This window comes from Drosophila erecta, unplaced genomic scaffold, assembly GCF_003286155.1.
Source record: "Drosophila erecta strain 14021-0224.00,06,07 unplaced genomic scaffold, DereRS2 tig00000055-arrow-pilon, whole genome shotgun sequence".
Taxonomy (NCBI): domain Eukaryota; kingdom Metazoa; phylum Arthropoda; class Insecta; order Diptera; family Drosophilidae; genus Drosophila; species Drosophila erecta.
In genome coordinates, this window is record NW_020825200.1 from 9,413,840 (window position 1) to 9,427,379 (window position 13,540).

The window sequence follows — 13,540 nt, forward strand, 5'->3', positions numbered from 1 at the left end:
CATTTAGCAGATGCAAGTGTGCGTTTGCGTTGAAGACAAAGCGATGCCATAAATCGTGCATTGAGTCCCGTATCTGGGAATAAAAACTCGCTTCTATGCTACTTACTTTCTACAATTGCCTGACATCGGCAGCCATGAAGCAAGTACAAATTTATTGCCGCTAAAAATTAGTACGCAAGTCTGCATTGGAATTGTGTTCGATAAATCACACGATAAGCATATCATTTACATTGTTGAGTTACATAAATCTGTAACAGATTTTGGCATGCTTTAATCAAACTATTGCATATATCTGAAGATAGATTTGAATGAAAACACGGTTTGGAAATATGAGAGCAGAAATATTCTCCACCCATTTACCTGTTCAGTCGTCTGTTCAAATCGATAAATTGGCTTAGTCATGATATCAAGAATAAAGGCCCTCTTATCCACTGGCCATTGGGTCATCTGGTCATCATCTGAAGTTTATCGCCCCGCACATTGACCGCTCGTAAATTTCATAGAATTAATTACTGCATCTGTTGGCTGTTGTGGCTGGCATTGTTCTTGTTATTATTATTATTGCTATTATTGTTATTATTGCTTAACAGGCATTTGTTTGTGTCTGTGGAGCTCTTTTAATTTCTGTGCCAGCCTAATGATCCATGAATTGCTGGATCGTGGGCGGGTCCAATTCCAAAGGTTCGAGGTCACAATTGCTCATGCTGCATGTCACTCCCGCTCTGCGGTTCATTGACTGATGTGGCCGTGTCTGCTCGATGTTAACAATTGATTTCTTACCTCTTTGCCGAACTCGCTGAGAAAAGGGCAACGTATGTATACTCGTAATTACTGCTGACATCTGTGAGTACCTGACCTGTCTGGGCCCTGGTAAATGATTCAGTTTACGCGTTCCTTGGGCATCTTTAATTGGATGCCCGTGAGTGGGAGATCCACTTAATTGTTCTGGGACAGGGATTGATTTAAAAGGTTTTTTATCTCATTTGGATTATTTGGTTCTCGAAATGGATACACACACACACACACACCTTATTTAAGAGGGTTAAATAAATAGTACTTTAAAGGGTTTAGCTGAAGTTAATACATGTTAAATTTTATAGCCTTTGTTGCCTTTGAAGAACTTAATATTTAAATATGCTCATTAGTATATAAGCTTAGTAAACTATTGATGAAGTTGCTAATGTACGTTCTTTCTTTATCTTTTCAGGTATGTATCTTAAACAGAACGGTCCTAAGAAGTTAAAAGTAGTGAGTAGCAGTGGTCTCTTTTACACTTCATTTATGTATATTTTCCACTCTCGACTGGAGGACTTTTTTATACGACCACTACATTTGGAAGTTTACCTTTTGAGTTGTGCTGCCCGTTCTATTTTCACAGCTTAGCAAATTAAAGTTTGGTGGGTTATTTGATGGCAGCGTGAAAGCTTAACCTTGCCACCCCAGCCCCCCGGGGATTAATTTTCTCCCATTTTTTGCTAAGCGTCTGAATGTTGTCGCCATTTGCGTTGAATGCCACGGCAGCAGCAACAATGGGAACAACCGCGCTGTGTAATAGAGTCGGTTAGTTGCCACCCTGCATCACACATATATATAGAGATATATGTACAAACCTATATATTTATCGAAGGACAGCTGAGGGGGCTTCCCACCAAATTGGCTCCAGGCTGAGTGGGGTGAATTAAGTCTTTTCAGGGAGTAGTCAGCACACAACAATGGAATGTCGTGCTATCTCCGTGCTGCACAATGTTAGAGTTGCACTTAACTTCAGACACAGGAAAGCCGAGCTGCACAATAAGCACAAGGACAACCGGAGAGAAGCTAAGCAGGATGCTGAATGGTGAATGGTGAATGGCGAATGGTCACCCTCTACACTTCATTCCACTACACTACCCTACACACACACTTTTTTCTCAGTGCCTTTGGGCGTGTGCTTGTGTGCGTGCTGACAAAAACAAAAGTCACATGAAAGTTGCAGGAAATAGCTGCAGCTTTGCTGTTGCTGCCGGCAAAGTCAAGTGCCGGGCGATTTTTCTTACACAATAATACACTTTTCCCATTTCGCTGACAGGCTCCACTTTAATATCCCGTAGCTAAGTGTTCGGAAGGTATGATAATTGTAGTGCAAATGCAACGCATTTTGAGATCTGAAAGTCTTAGAACGCAGTGGGAGAATAATATATAAAAAATATCTTTTGAGAAACGCTATAACAACAGATCAGAAATAATATGTAAACCTATGATATGATAGGTCATCAAAAAGTCTAATACCGAGCACCACCCGAACTTTCATTTCATCTGTAACTCCACTCAGCTGAAACATTTCTTGCACATGCAGCCAGTGACGTCACTTAGCTCAGACAACTGTGATAATGATAAAATTAGATTATAGATGCTTTCCATTTTTCACACCCAACTCGCAACAGCAGTTCCCCCCATTTTCCGAGTGCGGGGTCCCGGGTTTTCAATTTATAGCTGCCTCCCATGTGGGAATTCCATGCGGGTGTTGTGCTGGAAAATAATTACCATCAAAGTTTTATATTACACATATTTATTACGGGGAGAATAGAGGAGCTCGTAGCTTGAGTGCTGGTGGAACAATATCCATATGATATGGATACACACAGTCAAGTGGAATGAAGCAAAAACGGTTCAACGGAAAATGACAGTTTTCTTAAGCTCATTTGTTGGCAACGACTGCCAATGACTTTTGTGCGAAAAAGATACGGATAAAAATGTATCTCTATTTGTTATCCCAATCGAATGCAACAGTTGCAGTTCAACACACATGTGGCGATTATAAAAGAAGTCTCGTCTTTGCGTCCCTTCAGCTGTTCTGCACCAATTGAGAAGTCGAGGAAAATTATTTCTATATTTGTCTTGCCCGTTTGTCTGTGCTGAATTCGACACAGTTTCGTTAAGTAATTGAATTCAATTGTATCTTCAGTAACCATCATCGACTTGTGCTCAAGTCTAAATGAAATGCCAAATGTCGATTGTACTCTCTTACACAGAAAATTGGTTGCTGTTTTGGGTTAGATTTCAGCTGCTGCTGAATTGAAATCGAAATCGATACTCTTGATGGGAAAATGGAAAAACTTGGAATAACATGAAGAAAATGTAGAAACAGCTTCTTGCATTAATTGGAATGCAGGGCGTACTGAAGACGTATCTAAAGAGTGACTATAATGTAAGATTAGCTGTTGAACTTTATACCTATCACCATTCGATAGGTACATACAATTTCTTATTGAAATGGTAAATTATTTATATTGGTCATAAAGAGTCTTCAACACTTTGTGTAATAATGAGAACAAAAGCCGTGAAGTGCAACATAAATTTGTTGAATTGTAATCCGCTGGCAAATGACATTATACAGCAATTCTGATAATAAATAATCCATTTAAATTATATTGATACTTATGGCTCCTAATCGGAATTCCATGTGTTTGAATTTTGCCTGCCAAAGTAATTATTTCTGTAACGCTTGACCAGCCATTTATAATAAAACAATTTGACTGAAGAGATTCGCTTAAATTTGAAATTATTTCAATCAGGATCTTCAACACTTCTCCTCCGCTGCCCGCAACCACTGCCAACAAAACAACAAAATGTATTTCCACAACAATTATTTTCCCATTATGGTGATTTCACCTCCTGACCGACGCACGAAAAATGAACGTGAAAACAAAGACCAAAAAATTAAACATGCCAAACCATCAAATTAGTGTAAGCCGCAAAGGATTTTCAAAACTATTCAAACACGCTCCGCCCTGCCGCCCCTCAAACAGAAAAACAAAAAATAAAGAAAAAACAAAAAATACAAGTGGGAAATGGGAAAACCCTGAAAAACGAGAACATGCCATAGAAAAGACTAATTACACTCCACTAAAAACTTTAACGAATGGGCGCCGGTAATCTTGACGAGGGTACGAGATTCTGGCCCGGGGATTTGGGATTCGGGATTTGGGAGGTGGATCCAACTCGACCTGGCAACCGCAATGCTATAAACGAAGAAATATTTGAGTGTAAACACAGCTTGCATGCAGTGTGCAAAGTGTTTTCAGGGGCGTTGCATGCCACACACGCAACAGTCGCATCCCCGAGATACATTTGTATCTTTTCAGCTCTGCTAGCCGGCAGCATCCATATATGTACATACATATATACCCCCCACCAAATGTAAATGTCTGTCTGGTGAATCTTGCCTTGGCTTGAGGCGCCACCGCCTGCAAATGCATTCGACGTGAACGTGTGGAAAGTAAGCTGCAGTTGCTGGTGACAAAATCGCGCCTCGCTACGTGATCTGGCTTGGCCATATCTACAGCATACCCCTTAAGCTTTCCGCCGATAATATATACATACACATGTATGGTCGTGGACTGACAGGGAGAACTATTTGTCACGACATTCCTTCGGTGACGGGATTAAGTTCTCCCCAACCCATTCGCCTTTGTGCGGACTTTTGTTGCAGATTTTCCCCAGACGGAGTGGAAAAATGCTGGCAATAAAAGTGCCAAAACGGGAGCTGCTCAGCTCAATGCACCTGTTTTTGAAATCCTTGTAAAATAGCTCTTCAAACTTCAGGGTGCCACAAACAAGGCGTCCAATTAGCAGGATATTTTATTCGCCATGAAGCATATACTAATGTAATATCCCTCAGATTTCATAGGTTTAAAAATCCGCAACTACAACTTTAATTTCCCGTATTGCAATATTATTATAGTATATAAATAGGAATTAAAGGTCAATCCTATTTATAGAGGTCTCTGCAGCAACCTGCGTTTATTTTAGATACGCAATGGCGGTGCTAAGAAAAGTGGACAAACAGAAATTAATTTACTTATTTAGCTACTGTGATACAAGTGAAAAGTACCTGCGGCCTGAAAAACAAAACAAATAATTGGTTTAAAAAACTAAAGCTTGACCACATAAGTATGTACAATTACAGCTTATAATAATAATAGTAATCAAAGGCAATGAGTGTTGTTTTTCTAGAGCAAGACAAATAAATGGAAAAATAAAACAACTTTTGTACGAAATCGGAGTGTGCCGTCCTAGTATGTAGAACACGCCCTATTAGTGCCACGCCCACTGTCCTCGGGGCAAGCTAAATGGAAAGGAACTGAAGTAAGAGAAATAGAAACATGTGTCTACTTTCGCATCGGCGCCAAAAGGAAACTTCACACAAGTGAGGCAAGCCAGCATGCATTAAAAATCCACGCTTCCGGCAGAAGTTTACCCCCCAAAAGGCAACAACCAACATGCATGTCCATCCCCCCATCCGAAAAATAAAATATAAAAAAAAAAAACATCCCCCATGCAGGGTTTCGATAAAAAGATACACAAGCACACATAAATAAGGGAAGAGCCAAATCTAGGGAATGGCAAATGCATTTGGAGTGTTTGCGGCAAATGCCAAAATGAAATACTTATTACTTAGTAACAAAAAGAAAGCACAACTGCTGCAATCCAAGGACTCGACTACAGAGTACTCTTTATTAGATTGATGTTTTCTTAAAACATGAATCATCATAAAACTTAGTACGTTCTATAAAGGTCGCAAATAATTTCAGAACTTACGATTACAAATTAAGAGCTACTTAAAAATAACTGCTAAATTTGTTGAAAGCTTTTCAAATACTGTATAATGCGAGGTATACGTTAACCGTGTATACCCTTCGAATGCGAGTTTAATAGGTGTACAAACAAAAAGGGAAGGAAGTTTTATTTTGTTTTGCTGAGTTGCATTTTTGTTTAGCCAGAGGATGGAGTGGAACACGCAGTGATATGTACATATATATCATGACCGATTTAGCGAAGCAAAGTTGTCCCTTTTTCTGCATTTTTTTCTTGTTTTTGTTTAAAAATTTAATATCGCTGTAGGGCATTTTCCATGTTCGGTTGGGTGTGACAGCCATGCCTGGGGGCTTTCGGCAGTGTTTTGTAATCCGCTTTCACAATAATGAAAGAACAAATTGAAAAAAACTCATTTTGAAACCTGTGCATTGCTGAAATTCCGCCACATTTGTTTGATGCAAATCTATCCATCAGAACTATGCATGAATGGATGGATGATTTGGCGGCTTTCCCTTAAGCACAGCTTTCATTCAATCCATTGGAAAACTTTTAAAGCAGTCCAAACTTTTCACTCCCCAGTCAGATCCTGATCCAGTGAGTTCGCCTGGAACAATAAATCTTGTGCAGCGAATCAATAAAACTTGCTAATTTTCCGCTCCAATTAGCTGAGTATATACTAGCTCTCAACAAATCTCGGCAAATGGCGAGGGATAAAGGAAGAAGATTGCACAAAGGCGAAACAACTTCGAGAGGAGCAGAAAATAGCACAATTGGAAATAAGGACTCTAGTCTTTTTTTTCGAGCTCAGCTAGCTTCTATTTTCAACTCTACTAAAACAAACATTGAACAATCCTACTGATAAATATTTGAATTATATATTTTTAATGACCAATTCCAGTTTTGCACCAAATAGAAATTAAATCATATTCGGAGTGAATAGATGGGAAATATAGGCTTTGCTCTTGAAAATAAATTATTTTAAGCCTTCACTACTGAAACTGGAATAACTAAAGTATTTTTTTTATAATTTACCAACTCAAATGAAATTTCCAAACTATCATATACACAGCAATTTCAGTGCCTCGAAATGGCCACGAATAGCAACTTATAAACAATACAGCAAATTTCATTTAAGATCAATCGGAATTCTGTTGAACGAGTGGAACAATATTTATCCAAGCAGATATCGCCTGTTTGTGGCAGCACTGCAACCATTTGGTGGCGCACCACCACAGAAATAGCAGCAACTTTATGGCTGATTTGTAGCATGCAGCAAGCATAATTCAATGTTCTATGGATGGATGAGGCAAGCAGGGAGTCGAGATGGCGGGCAGGAGACAAAAGCCTTCATTGCTGCGATATTCCAACACCTTCGACAATGTCGCCGTCGCAGGACGAGGGGATTGTGGGGAGTCGGCGGTCGGGAGTTACGAGCTGTGTATGGGGGCGTGGCAGGGCAGGCGCCGCCTGCTTGCAACTGCAATCTGTCTGGCCTGCCAATCTGCCCCTGCCACCAATCTGTTCCCAGGTCTGCCAACCCTCTTTCAGCGCATGGGGTTTGCCAAGGGGCAAGGAGTCAGTGGCACATCTCTTCCGTCTCTCCTCCGCAAATGCAGCGGCAATCGGTTGCACCTTTGAAGCGTGTCTGTGTTGCGTTGCACCACCAACAGCGTCAACAAAAACGAATTTGCATAGTCAGCTGCATTTCAATTAGAGATGGTAAATGATGAAAACGCCCAAGCGATATATTTGCCAAACTCATTACTGTGGGATTACCTCACTATTAGCACATAAAACGCGTTTGCATAGTGAGTGCGTTTTGCATTCAAAGTGATTTTATTTTAAACATTCTGAAAATATCGCCTAATTTGAAAAGTATTCATCCCAAGATCACAGTGCCGTCTTTAACATGCGCGAAACAAATGAATATGCATTGCTTTTCTATATTTGTAAGCAAATGATCTGCCTGCCCCGAATGTTTCACTGTTGCATTCGGGTGTTTATTTTTTGCGCTTGGCAACACTGCAATTTGTTCTGTTTTCCACTTCCACCAACTGTTTGCCACCCCGTGTGGCACTCCCCATTCGCTTTGACTGTGAAAAGTTCCTTCAACTTCACCTTGTGTTGCATTTGCGTTTTGTCATTGCCATTATAATTGATAGCAATATAAAATTGGGCTGTCGCTGTAGCTATCGCAGTCTATCTCGTTCTGTATCTGTCTCTGTCTCTGTCTTCCTCCTGGATTTTATGTAAATTTTTCGTGCAAATTGCTTTTAATGCATTTTGAATGCAATTTGTGTTTTGTATGCTGGAACCGGAGTGGTGCACACAAAAACTCGTAATTGAAACTGAAAGATTTTAATTTAATTTGAGTTTCTGTTTCTCTTATCGCAGTCTGACTCTGTTATTGTGTTTGCCTTCCGAGGGGCGGATGAGGGTTACGTTTTCCGTATTCCGTGTTCCGTACTCTGTATTTCTTATTTTGTATTCCTGAACTCCGGATTCCCAGCTCCCAACTTTGAGTTCTGTGTATTTTTAGCACTCTCTGTTTGCCGGCATCATCCAGAAATCCATGCGGGATGCTACTTCCTTCTGCCTGTCTGCATCTGGCTGCCTGCATTTTGGATTGGATGGAGCTTTCGTTGAATTGATTTAGATAAAATCACCGTGTGTCTGGGTCGTGTGTGTGTTATACATTTTTGTTGATTGCGTAACGCCCTGGCGAGTGCAACTTCATTATGCCGCCCAAAATGCACCACCGATTGGCGGCATCCGAATGAATGGTGTGCCGCCGTCTCATCCTGGATACATTGAGGTGTTCTGTGGCTTGGCCTCCGTCTCCTCCCCGAAGATTTGAGGATGACATCAAACGAGCATGTAAGTGTGTTGCGCCTGGGATCGAGATTTATGGCATGCACTCCATGAGGCATATAAATCTCAATCTGGCGCTGCAAATTGGGCGGTCTGGGGGCGATAAGACTTTAATGAGATTTGGGGGGCTTTATTTCGTCTAGGAATCAAGTAATTAAGAGGTATTGTTATTAATTTCTGTGTTATGATACTACCAGCCATACAGCAAATATACCAAAAACCTGTATTATCTTTAATGAATATTATGTTCATTACAGAACTTTAAGAAATTTCGATTTCAAGTCAACATTAAACAAAGTCCCATCCTTGAGATACTTCTTTGCATTGTCAAGCCAATCGAATAATGAGATTTATTTAATCCGCTTAAACTTTTAAGTAATTTTGTTAAGTTTAAAATCCCTGACCGCTGCTGATGATGTGAGGCATAGAATGTCTTTCTTTAGCAAAATAATAAGCAATCAAATTCTCTCCTCTCTTTTTTTGTGAAAATCCGTGGAGAAATGATGTTAATGAAATCAATTTCACGGTTATTGAGTTACTTTTTAAGCTAGCTAACCTAACAGTAATTACGTTGATTTTTGGAGTGAAATCAAAAACTTTTACTAGCCAAACCAGAAACTTTTTGTTAAATAGCTATCGAATAGTGGACAGCAGAGGTTGCAGGGACACCGCACAAAAGGCTATTCCATTAAGCCATGAATGTAATTTTTTAATCCCGCCCATTCAAACCCACATAAGAGGTGATATTTGGGCAGCCAGAAGCGACCTTTTATAACCTTCAAATGAACAGGCAGTTTTAGGGCCATATTCCTCAGCCAAATAACAATTTAATTATGAACATACTCAGACCTCCACGTCTCCACCTCTCCACGTCTCCACTCAGCACTCTTAATTTTGGCTTCCTCTCCAGAACTCAAGGACAAGTTATAGCCATAAAGCTTGTGTGGCCAGGAGCAGCAGAGCCTTTTCGCCTGTGGGATCAGCCGGGAGCTCATTAATGTCACATTCATGGCAACTCCGGAAACAGTATAAAATGAGCAAAAATTCTATCAGAGTATCCCCTGAGCTGGGACCAAACTCCATTTAAATTGAGTGCACACAACAATTTGTTGGGTCCTTGTGTGTATATATATGTGTGTGTGTGTGTGTTTAAGCCAGTTTGTGGGCCTGTAAGGCAATTAACGTGGGACCCCACACCCAAAGTGCTATAGTAAAATAATCAAAATTAGCCAAAAGAGCCACCATCGTTTTGGGCATTCTGGGCTGCAATTAATTTTCGGGAATATCTTTGCTTTTCGCCCATTGCCGCACTAAACGATTATTTTTATATAATAGTGCGGTGCGTTTATTTGCGGGTGGTAAACGAATTCGGCTCAGTAGCTTTGGTTTATATTCATGCTTAAATACCCGACAAATTACACGGAAATTAAATCTTATACCCTTTCAAATACTGATCAAACTTACTTGGGTAATATATATTAATTATTTTTCTTTTTAATTTTAAATAAAAGCTCACAACAGCTTGCAATATGTTTGACTCCATCTTTATCGGAATGATTTTGTTTTTGTTTAGTGCTTACCCAGTTTGTATGTGTGTGCACTCAATATAATGCCAGATTTCCTGCTAAAAGCTCTAAGCTGCCTTTGAAGTCTGGTCATTGCGGGCTACGTGTTCCTCTGGATGAATTTATGTTTACCAGTCGCTCTAATTAAATTTAATATGCATATTGCCAAGGCATTCGAAGTGGCCAGACACGGGCACTAAGTTCAAAGGGGAAAGAGAAAGAGACGACTGGATGGCGAGTGAGAGAGAGAGGGCCATGGCTTGCGGTTGGTCTGCCAGTATATGGGTAATAAATTTGATTAGCTGGATTTACGGGCTGGGCCAGCGCTCAAATGCCGCTTGGTGCAGTAAATTTTATGCTAAGCAGCAGTGGAAAAAGGTTGCAAAGGGGCGGCTTGGTCAAAAGGAGGGTTGCGATGTGGTTTTCTGAAGTTTTTCTTGCTCTTGTTTGTTTTGTCGCTTTTGGTGTTTTGTCTTCAACGTTCAACGAGTTGTTGCAATACAATTTTTATGGCATACTCTGGGGCGGCCTTACCATATATTTGGCTTTATACAATAAGGAGTTCTCCGTGAAGCAATATCCATAAGCAAAAGTACAAGCCACCTTTGAGTCGCGCAGAGCGCCATCACCATCCACTTTACACTGGCTGCCAAGAAGTATGCAACACATCAGCGAACCCATCATTAACGTCATTATCGGGCCATGGAGTTGCACGGAAACCAGAAGAAAAATCACCAAAATGATGCCAAGGCCCAGGGACCGAGATTATGCGATAAAGCACACCGACAACCCGCACACACACACACACACACACACTCTCTATTGGCAGCGAAGTTGAGATGGCCAGGCTATATCCCCGATCCCGCACACCCCTCCCACTTCGCAGAGCTGCGCCTTTCTGCGGCTTTCAGCCACACAGCATGCTACCATTTTGCTGGCTGTCGAAAACTCAAATGAAATGCAGTCAACGCCCTAACTTCTGACACTCCCACAACCGCACAGCGCACTGAGAAAAAATAGCACAACGTTTTGTAATACTCATACTCGTATCAAGCAAACGCTTTAATATCTCTTATAAAATAATAAAGGAGTATAAATCAAATTAGGCGATTGTGTTTCCACCATAACTTAAGTAATGCATTGTTGGGTACGTTTAATTCGTAAAAATACTCATTTCTATCAGTGCACGTCGGCTCGTCAGTTAAATTATGCGCATTGGGCTTCTTTGGGCACTGAAATTATTTCGCTCTCTAGCTCATGTTGGCTGATGATGATTCCCCCCATCATCAGGACTTCCTTTGTGAGTCTGTTTGTGGCAAAAGTGAAAAGAAATTTTTGTGTGCTTGCCAAAAGACCAAAAACGAGCTCCAAAAAATGCATTTTGATTATTGGCGCTGCTGGGACATAAATCTGCATTCGCAATTGCAGAGTGAATCAATTTGAACTGTTTCAAAACTCGACTAAATTTAAAGTTATATATTGATATTGTCATTAAACTTATACTAATAATTATTTTATTTTTATTTCAGGTAAGTCTAACAAGACCACAAAATGCTGTAAATATATGTTTCCGTGAGTAAAATTTACCTACTTAAGTATAATATTTGGATGTACATAATTCCATCCCGAAAGCGTATTTTCAGTATTCTGAAGGGAAATATTCAAATTGAAACCCTTTGTTTCCACTTTAAATTTGTCATTGATTAAGAAAACTTTGCTACCATACACACTAGATTGAAAATTGAATATGCTTAATTGCTTTTATTGCTTTCATTAACGTAAAAATAATAAATTTGGGGTTTTCGCTTAAAAATGCCTTATTTGAATGCACAAATTATCTGAACATCATCGAATTACAATTTTCGATGCCAACGAAATTAAAACCAATAAGATTATCGTGGGCGTGGAGTTTTTAATGAGAATATTATATTCATTATTATCCATTTTCGAAAAATATTAAATAATGTGTAGCGAAAGGTAAACGAAAACTTTAATCAGGCCCATATTTTCCGCGCTGGAAAATGCTAATAAATCAATGCAAATGCCAAATGGGGACATCAGTGGCAGTAAAAATAGGTGTTCTCAGTGGAGCATTAACATAGCAGTTATGTGCATATTAAGTGAACATTATGTTCCTTAATCCAGACAATAAAGGGCCCAACAATGCGCCAACAGCAAATGAATGAATTTATGCAACAATTTTACAACAAATCAATTAACTGCATTACCAGTCCCGCCCTTCAAACCAAATCAGCCAACCATTTGGGCCCTGAATATAAATGCGGTAATGCCAAACGTTTTCAGGCAATAATAATGAAATGAGATGTTAATGTTCAACGACATATGTTCGATTGGGTGTGTAATCGTACACGGAATTGGGTCAGAGAGATTAAATCAAAAGTAGCAGAGATTAGTGAGCGAGTTTTTATTTCAAGTAGTCCAATCAAAAATTGATAATAAATTTGTGCATGTTCTGTTGGTCAATAATCCATTTGCCGAATTCCTTTCATATGCAGCCATATCCATTATCCGCCGTGAACGTTGCAGACTCGGCAATCTCCATTGATTATGACATTGCCGGGATTCAGAGGAGTAGCTAAATAAATACAAATTTTGTCATAAATAAATTGAAAAATAGAATTTATTGTGGGCAATACTTACCGCTGCTTAGAGCCAAAAGGCCGAGCAGAAAGGCAACCGAAAGGAATTTCATCTTTGAAGTAGGTAGAACAGAGGTGCAAACTGAACTGATGCATTGCTCCATCGAATCCATTCGCTTTTATACTCTGCCGTCAATCCGATGTGATCATCTGTTATCAGGTTATTTGTTATTTCAGGCTCGGGCAAAACCGCATTTCAAATTTTACGTGTGGTATTGCCCTACGCTGAATGTGAAATACCCAACGTCTCGGTTCTATGTCTACCCAATTTCAGGTTCATTGCAATTAGTTGCATTTGATTGCACTGGATCTCGACTGGGTTCTTAGGAAATGTGGAACTCGTTTGCTAATCGCGTTTGACTGACATGCAGCCGATTATTTATATATAGTAAATCGTGTTTTTATATAAAAATACGTCACTTTATTTGCTTTTGTAAAAGTCAACAATAGCTGTAAACCGGAAACAACAAAAAAAGGAGGCAAAGCTAATCTAATCTAATCTAATCATCGCTGCTTTTCAAGCTTCTGATTAAAATAATAAATAAAATACCCTTTGCAAGGGTATATTTCTATTCAAATGATTTTTTTTTTTTATTTTCAATTAAAATTACTTACATTTTAAAGCAGTTAGATATAGCGTAGGTTTCTTTTTGTTATCGTTCAAAACTAATTATAATTACACGTGAAATTTTTTTATAGCACATTTCTGTGTGATGAAATTAAAGTTGACTCATACACATTTTACATTGTATATTGTTGTAAATCAAAGAAATATGATTTGGGATTCCGAATGCAATTTAATAACCTTTTTGTGTATAGTAGGTCCTCATCGTTTCTTGCTTGACGTTTTTTATACCCTTCAAAAAA

At 39.4% G+C, this 13,540-nt stretch overlaps 2 protein-coding genes across 2 annotated transcripts in view; one reads left to right on the plus strand and one right to left on the minus strand.

The window, feature by feature from the left end:
* LOC6541456 (semaphorin-1A) overlaps nt 1–13,540 on the plus strand; it is a 126,361-nt gene that overhangs the window by 36,817 nt on the left and 76,004 nt on the right. The window lies entirely within an intron of this gene.
* Nucleotides 12,424–12,952, minus strand: LOC26526401 (immune-induced peptide 3). Its single transcript, XM_015160014.2, has 2 exons — nt 12,675–12,952; nt 12,424–12,609 (listed from the first exon to the last, which is right to left on the minus strand). Exons 1-2 carry the CDS (start codon nt 12,784–12,786, stop codon nt 12,539–12,541), a joined length of 183 nt encoding a protein of 60 aa, XP_015015500.2. The 5' UTR covers nt 12,787–12,952; the 3' UTR covers nt 12,424–12,538.